This window comes from Dendropsophus ebraccatus, chromosome 10, assembly GCF_027789765.1.
Source record: "Dendropsophus ebraccatus isolate aDenEbr1 chromosome 10, aDenEbr1.pat, whole genome shotgun sequence".
Taxonomy (NCBI): domain Eukaryota; kingdom Metazoa; phylum Chordata; class Amphibia; order Anura; family Hylidae; genus Dendropsophus; species Dendropsophus ebraccatus.
In genome coordinates, this window is record NC_091463.1 from 90,507,900 (window position 1) to 90,516,275 (window position 8,376).

The 8,376-nt window shown below is 39.7% G+C and overlaps 1 protein-coding gene across 1 annotated transcript; it reads right to left on the reverse strand.

The window, feature by feature from the left end:
- Nucleotides 1-7,208: 7,208 nt before the first annotated feature.
- On the reverse strand, nt 7,209-8,120 carry LOC138766547 (olfactory receptor 8D1-like). The gene has a single exon (XM_069944137.1). It carries the CDS (start codon nt 8,118-8,120, stop codon nt 7,209-7,211), a length of 912 nt encoding a protein of 303 aa, XP_069800238.1.
- Between the last annotated feature and the right edge of the window lie 256 nt (nt 8,121-8,376).

The window sequence follows — 8,376 nt, forward strand, 5'->3', positions numbered from 1 at the left end:
TGTGGCCAAGATCGGGTATCTGAAAGAAAGGTTACATCAATATGTATATGCTAAAATATACACCTTCTTCTCTTTAATATTACCACCAAATGTATTCTCCAATAATAGTTCAGGAAAGACAGAGAGTTTAATTAGCCATTCAAGTACTGTCCATTAATGGTGCTGACACTATATTCTTCTTTAATAGCATCAACAGACTTGTTTCTTGAATTGAATGTGATTCCTAATTGCCACAACTGGTCTGGTACTGGCCAGAATACAAAGTGTAAGGGATCCCAGATATTTACAGCAAGGGGACATGATCTTTCTAGAATGGCCACCATTAGGCAGAAGCTGAATTCATAACGAATGGAACAGGGCAGGAACAATGTAACTAAAAAATCCATGGTCACTGAAACAGGGTATAAACCTGGTCACCATAGTAGGGAAGGTGCCTAGGCAGAAGACCGACATAGACTAAAGACGGTAGAGTCTTAAGTCCCAGATGTGGCATATAAAAGGACAGGCCAAAAGCAGAGACCAAAAGCAGGCCAAGTCAGAAGAAGAAGATAAACATTGCTGAACTCAGGGAGACCAGCCAAACGACAACACTGCCGGCTGCTAGTGAAAGCGCTCAATGCAGTGAAGTCCTAGGTGCATTGCCCCCTGGGAAATATGAATATGCAAAAGAGGAGCCCGTGGAGCCTCTCTGAAGAGTCTCAAAACACCGGACTAGCCAGATATCCCTCCGGGAAGGACCCAGCCAAAGGGCAGCTCCTGTTAGGAAACCACCAAAACCACGATATTAAGTGGTCCTATAAGTCAATGTAATGACAAGGGATAAGCCAAGGCTAGGAAACCATCCACATACAGCTGTTTCGGGGTGTTGCACCTCATCAGTGTGGAGCAGGATTCTGGCTAGGTGGGAGCAATGCCTAGTAGAGCCATAAGAGAAACAGATTGCTGAACTCAGGGAGACCAGCCAAACGACAACAAGAAGATGACTTGGAAGAGACCAGTAATGGATCTGAAACAGGGCGGGTTAAGGCAGACTCCACAGAAAACTGGAGCTTGGCAGAACCAGAACAGAGGCTGTACTTTCTGGCACTCAGGCAATAAATGAAAGTACTAACTGGATTTATAGAGCAGACCTTGAGGAGCCCATGAGAAATAGCTGGAACGAAAAGCTGACCCCCTAAGTGCTCGTTAGTATTATGGCTAGCCTCACCTCCAGGCTCTGTGACATACAGTTTTATAAGAAAAATATTACATTGCAGCAGACCAATAGTAGGCCCCAGTTATGACATCTCGACTGCCCATGTAATAGAAATGCCCAGGAAATATTTTGATGTTGGCTGTTGTTCCATTAGATACAGCAGCCTGTAGCAGCCACAGCATCTATGGTCCTCAACAGAGTGAGGGGGTTCTCCAGTTGCCCAGTCAGCACCTCCGACACGGCTGGTCAATGGTTTATATGACAGCATTAACACACCTACATACTTATTTCTAAATTCAGAAAATCCAAGGGTGGCCATGTTTTGTTGTACAAATTTCTGTGAGTTCTTTTGGTGGAAAAAACGTGGAGTTCTACAAAATCTATTCAGATAAATCAGACAGTTGCGGAAATCTTTGCAACAAAATCTACAAGGTGTGAAAGCACTCTAAGAACTCGAAAGAAAACACATCAATCACCCGTATAACAGAATCACCTTATAAAATAATCCCAAAGACCACCACAGGACTGCTGTTTTTCTCCCATCCTATTTGAGAAAATGTATTCAATTAATTGCATTTACCCCAAATTGGTACTAAACAAAAATGAGCTATGTTGATGGGAAAATAAAAATGTTATGACCTTTGGCCCCCGTACGTGACGTGAATCTCCATTTAATTCATGCTGACGGTTTTAGGTCCAACATTCTGTGCTGGTCCTTACTACAGAATATCTTTTTAGTGGTCAGACCTTTAATTTTTCTGATACAAAGCTCAAAATTGCCAACATAAAACATACCCGTCACCAGAGTCCTTTCAGTGGCTTACAGCATCCTGTTTGCAGCAGAATAAAAGCTCCTACACTCCCTTTAGTGGAGACCACAAGCAACCAAACTGTTACCATTTCATTCTATGTCAATAGGAAGAATTTACAGTTCTGTCAGAAGAAAAGAGCTCTAATCACCATTAAGATATGATATAAAAATTATTATTGGGAGAGATTTATCAAACTGGTGTAAATTGGAGCTGGCTCAGTTGCCCCTAGCAACCAATCAGATTCCACTTTTCTTTCCTCACAGACTCTTTGGAAAATGAAAAGTGGAATCTGATTGGTTGCTAGGGGCAACTGAGCCAGCTCTAATTTACACCATGTTTGATAAATCTCCCCTATTGTGATAAATAAGAGCAAATATTCACCTTAAATTCATCGATGAGATATCTTTTTTTCCCCTGTATTTGTAGAAAGCCATTCTATCTTTTGTGAAAGAAAAGTGTTTTTATTAATTTTTTGACCTGCAAATTAAATTGCCACCAACAGAACAGTGGGCCATAGAAATAATGGGGGAGATTTATCAAACATGGTTTAAAGTGAAACTGGCTCAGTTGCCCCTAGCAACCAATCAGATTCCACCTTTCATTTTCCAAAGAGTCTGTGAGGAATGAAAAGTGGAATCTGATTGGTTGCTAGGGGCAACTGAGCCAGTTTCACTTTACACCATGTTTGATAAATCTCCCCCATTAAGTACAGTTATATGCTAAATAATAAAACTCTGGGTAACAATGCTTCCGAAAAGGACCTGGGGGTATTGGTGGACAGTAAACTCAACTTTAGTGATCAGTGCCAGGCAGCAGCTGCCAAGGCTAATAAAATAATGGGATGCATCAAAAGAGGCCAAGATACTACAAATGAGAACATAGCTTTGCCTCTTTATAAATCACTGGTCAGATCATTCATGGAATACTGTGTACAGCACCGGGCACCGGTATATTAGAAGGACACAGCTGAACTGGAGCGGGTGCAGAGGAGGGCAACAAAGGTCATTAAGGGAATGGGTGGGTTACAGGACAAGACAGGTTATCAAACCCGGGGTTATCATATAACAATGAGTAATTTTCTTCTTCTACTTACATAGGTCTAGTCTATTCTTCTTGCTTGATAATTTTCTATTATAATGTGTAAATAGCAATATTTTAGGTTGCATTCATATGGTGTCCTCTGTAGCCGTCTATCCTGTAGTTGCGGACGTTGATCATACATAAGCCAGCTGCTAATATATAAACCCCATACATACAGTCTTCTCTGTGTGATAATTAATCCCAGTAGTTTTCTCCTGTGTTACTTCTCATTATATCATAAATAAGCAATAAGGGAACAGGTAAATATAATTCCAGATATTTTTTTTTACTTGTTATGAACCTAGAATATACGTCCTATTCTCCTGGGTGTGCAAGATGGCAGCAGGGGAGACCATCGCTGTATCATCATTATAAATCATCCCTTGCTTATATCTACTCTTTCTGTTAAATATATTGGTATTATTATATTTTTAATTTTTCCATGTTCTAGTCTTTTCTCTCCGGCCACTAGACCAATATTTCCTGTTCAGAGATTGCTTCACAGACGTCTCAATGTTAACCAGCGTGTCAATCATTCAATTTCCACCATGGACAGCAGTGGACCTCGGTGGATCAGCAGGGTAGTATCAATTTTCTCCCAGGACACCAGTGGATATTGGTGGACCAGTGGCATCAAATCAAGTTTTCTTCTTGGACAGCAATGGACACTGGTGAATCAGCTATGTATTCTTATCTTTTCTCCATGGACATTGTTGGACGCCGGTGGATCAGCGACATTAAAATACACTTTATCCCAGGCCAGCAGTAGATCGGCAGCCCCATCAGGGGCAATGTCTTAGGGCCCTATTCCACTGGACGATTATCATTCAGATTATCGTTAAATCGTTCGAATCTAAACGATAATCGTTCGGTTGAAATGCAGTTAACGATTAACGACAGAACGAGAAATCATTGATCGCTTTATAAGACCTGGACCTATTTTGATCGTTGCTCGTTCGCAAAACGTTCGCATTAATTAAGACGTTGTTTGGTTGTTCGCAGTAGATGCGAACGCAATAGCGAAGAAACAGTGAAGAAAAAACGATCGCAAATATGATTATAAGTAACGATTATCGTTCCATGGAAATGAGTGAATGTTTTCAGCTCTTTCGCAATAGCGGTGGTTGGAGATCGTTAATCGTTAATGATTATGCAAACAATAATCGTCCGGTGGAATAGGGCCCTTAGTCCTAGAAGTCTCTAGAATAGACACCAGGATGTGGCAGCCGCAGTACTCTGACTCTCTTCAACAGACAGTTTTGGGGGTGGTAACTGTTGCGGGACTTACACTCACAGAACCTAATTTTTTTCTTTTACATGTCAATTAAAATTACTGTAATCTGACAGATGAGCGAATGGGCCATCCAACTGGCAAAAAATGGAAATGGTACACCTAGTCAATTGGGATCCACCAAGAATGTACCATGTGATGCAGAAAAGTTCAGATTCAAGAAGGCTTTTGATTATATTAAATAAAAATGTGGCAAATTTTCCAACAAACTTAAGTTGGAGAAGATTATCACACTGTACTGTATTTACGTAACAGTTACGTCATGGAAGTCTTTTACCAGACGACCCTTGACGTAACTGTACTTCATGGGTCTCTAAGGTGCTATGAAGCAGGTGGGGGTCGGCTAAAGTCAGTTGCCGGGCCCTCACCATTAATGACAGGCTGCATTGATTGAGCCTGTCATTAACTCCTTAAAAGATGTGATCGCTGCATTTAAGTTTAAGTGACAGGAGCAGCTCCTGTCACCTACCTATCGGTCACACTGCGGGGGTCCCGATCACTTTCACTACCGCCAGAGGTCTCTTACCTATCTCCTCTCTGCTGATTGAGTGTGCTACAGACATGCTCAATGAGCAGAGCGGCTATTACACTGATCAATGCTATGCCTATGGCACAGCATTGTACAGTGTATGCAATCTAATGATTGCATGTAAAAGTCCCCCAAGGGGACTTAAACTGTGTAAAAAAACAAAAGTTAAAATGTTGTTAAAAATACCCCAAAGCCCCTCCCCAATAAAGATTAAAACCACCCCCCTTTCATAAATATTTATTATAAATAAAACATATAAAAATAATTAAATAAACATATTAAATACCGTAGCGTGCATAATTGTCTAATTAAAATATAATAATCGACATCCCGTATGGCGAGCGTCGTAAACAAAAAGAGGGAAAAAGCGCCAGAATTGCTGATCTTTTGTTACATTATATATTAAAATAAAATAATAAAAAGTGATCAAAACATCTGATCTACACAAATATGGTATTAATAAAAACCAGAGATCACGGGGCAAAAAATTACACCCCATACAGCCCCATAGGTGGAAAACTAAAACCGTTCTAAGCGTCACAATAGGCCCATTCTATTATTAATAATTAATTGCAAAAAAAAAAAAAAAAAGGATTTCATTAAAAAATATATAACATTAGAGAATCTGTGTAACCTGCATATGGTTGTGTTTGGACTGACCTATAGAATAATGGTATCATTTACTGTATAGTGCATTACGTAGACACAGGAACCCCCCAAAAGTTATAACATTGCATTTTTTTTTTCCAATTTCACGAATGTATATTTTCATAAATAATATGTATAATTTCATATATGTTATGGTAGAATGAAAGTTGCCATTACATAGTACACCTGTTCCTGAAAAGATACAAGCCCTCACATGGCCCTGTAGATAGAAAAATGAAAGTGCTAGAGCTCTTAGAAGGGGAGGAGGACAAAGCAAAAGCTTAAAAATGAAAATTGGTGTGGTCCACTGGGTCATTTTGGGCTTGGTCCTCAAAGGGTTAATGAAGTAAACTGGGATGTTATTTATATATATATATATATATATATATATATATATATATAAATTTATATAGTAAAAAAAAAAAAGTAATACTTAGATAACCTGCTCTCATTGGAGCAGGACCTGCTCTTTGGCCATGGCAGGACACTGCGGCCAATGATTGGATAATAAACAGGTCCTGCTTCATGGTATTGTTCCTTCCTTCATTCCTCCCTTCCCACCCATGCGGCAAGTTTTTGAACAAAAATGATAGGTTTGTCGGGTTTTTGGACAAATTGTGTTGTGCACCTTTAGTAAATGTGTCAGTACACTAAAAATAGACAAAATGTAGACAAAAAAAAAAATGACAATTTGCTGCTGGGAACACCTTAGTAAATGTCAGTAATGTCAGTGTGTGACACCACAAAAAAAAACACATTTACATGTTCACTTTGCACAAAAATTGTATATATATATATATATATATATATATATATATATTTACATCATGTCATCTTTTTTTTTACATCATGTCCCTTTCTAAATATATGGGCAGGGCTAAGCAGGGAAATGCATAACCTCTGGCAGATCTACTAAAATTTATATTGAAAACTGGTGTAAATTGCAGTTGAAACATAACCAGCTATAAGCAAACTATTTCTATATGAAGCACACAAACGGGCACTTAAGTAATTATTACAAGGCGCCTGTTGCGGAGGTTGTGTAGGTTATAGCCTACTTTGAAGACTTAGGTTTTCAGGTTTGAAGGACTTAATAGCGGATGAGAGCCGGATGTGTTGGGGTAGCGAGTTCCAGAATATGGGGGAGGCTCGGGCAAAGTCTTGAAGACGATTGTGTGAGGTACGAACAAGATGGGAGTGCAGAAGGAGGTCATTAGAGGATTGGAGGTTGTGTAAGGGACGGTAGCGGGAAATCAGGTTAGTGATATACGGAGGGGACAGGTTGTGGATGGCCTTGTATGTCATGGGCCTCCACAACTCATGTATTGTGTGATATTACTGTAAATGTGTTGCCTTGCGTAAACTATATTTACATTCTGTGTATTGGCCTTAGTTTCTGTGTGGATAGGCCTTGTGCACCATACTGTTGTTTAGAGGTAGCAGGAGCTAACATAGATGATAGATAGGTGTTGAGAAGTGCATGCTCAATGATAAGTAAGTCCCCATAAAACAGGAATTTCAAGGTATTCATTAATATAAACATGTGGTAGATAATGTCAATTTTTTTTCCAAAGACAAACAACCCCTTTAATAGTATTGAAAGTCTTTTTTTTGCATTTGTACTGGGCAAGCAGCCACATTCTAAAACATTGTCTAGGTTCTTCTCCTTAAAGCCCTTTTCACATCTTTATTCTTAAGACTGTAGATCACCGGATTGAGCAAAGGAACAGCAGCCGTGTTGAACAAAGCAAAAAGTTTCTTGGACTCCAAGGTGCTACTTATGTTTGGGGTCAGATATTGGCCAAAAAGTGTTGTGTACAGTAATATGACCACCGTGAGGTGTGAGGAACACGTGTAGAAGGCCTTCAACCTTCCAGAGGTGGTCCGTATCCTCAGTATGGCATGTATTATAAATATGTAAGACACAAAGGTTAAGAGAAATGGGGTCAGTATTATGGGGAATAGTCCTTCTATGAAGAAGAGCATTTCAACAAAAGTGGTGTCCTCGCAAGAAATTCTTATCACTGGGATTATGTCACAGAAGAAGTGGTTGATCTCATTAGAGAAATAGCAAGAAAAACTATATACCGTCCCGACAGGAGGAAGAACTTGCAGAAATCCCATAATCCAACAGGCAACAGCCAATATCCCACACATTCTCGTATTCATAATTAGGTGGTATCGTAGAGGCTTACAGATGGCCACATACCGGTCATAACTCATGGCGGTCAATATTGAAAGCTCAAGACCTTCTAACGATCCAAACATGTACATCTGTGCCATGCAAGCAAACCAGGAAACCCTGTTATCCACAGTGATGAAATTTATAAGGATCTTGTGCAAGGAAACAGTAGTACAACAGATGTCTACCACGGACAAGTTACCCAAGAAGAAGTACATGGGAGTGTGGAGACGAGGGTCCCTACAAGCAATGAGAATGGTCACATTACCAGATATGGTGGTAAGATAAATCAGGAGAACCAGAAGGAAGATCAGAAGCTGCAAGTGGGGGTCATCCGATATCCCCTTAATGATGAAATATCTGATTGTCTGGTTTGTTTGCATTGTGGATCACTTCAAGAATCTGAAAGAAATTTTTTTATCAGTATGAAATGTATGGAAATGCGCAACTTTATTTGTTATTGGATGCTCTAAAATATCTTGATTGGTGGCGCCACAATTACTTTCCAATAGAACTGTCACCATAGTTCTCTCCATAAGTAGTGCCACCATTGTACTCTCAAATAATAGTGCCACCATAGTACTCTCAAATAATCATAGTGCCACCAAGGTACCCACCATCAATGCCTTAGTACCTTGT

Bases quoted from the DNA above. Each gene is read 5' to 3' on its own strand.
- LOC138766547 (XM_069944137.1), bottom strand. From the start codon at position 8,120: ATGCAAACAAACCAGACAATCAGATATTTCATCATTAAGGGGATATCG.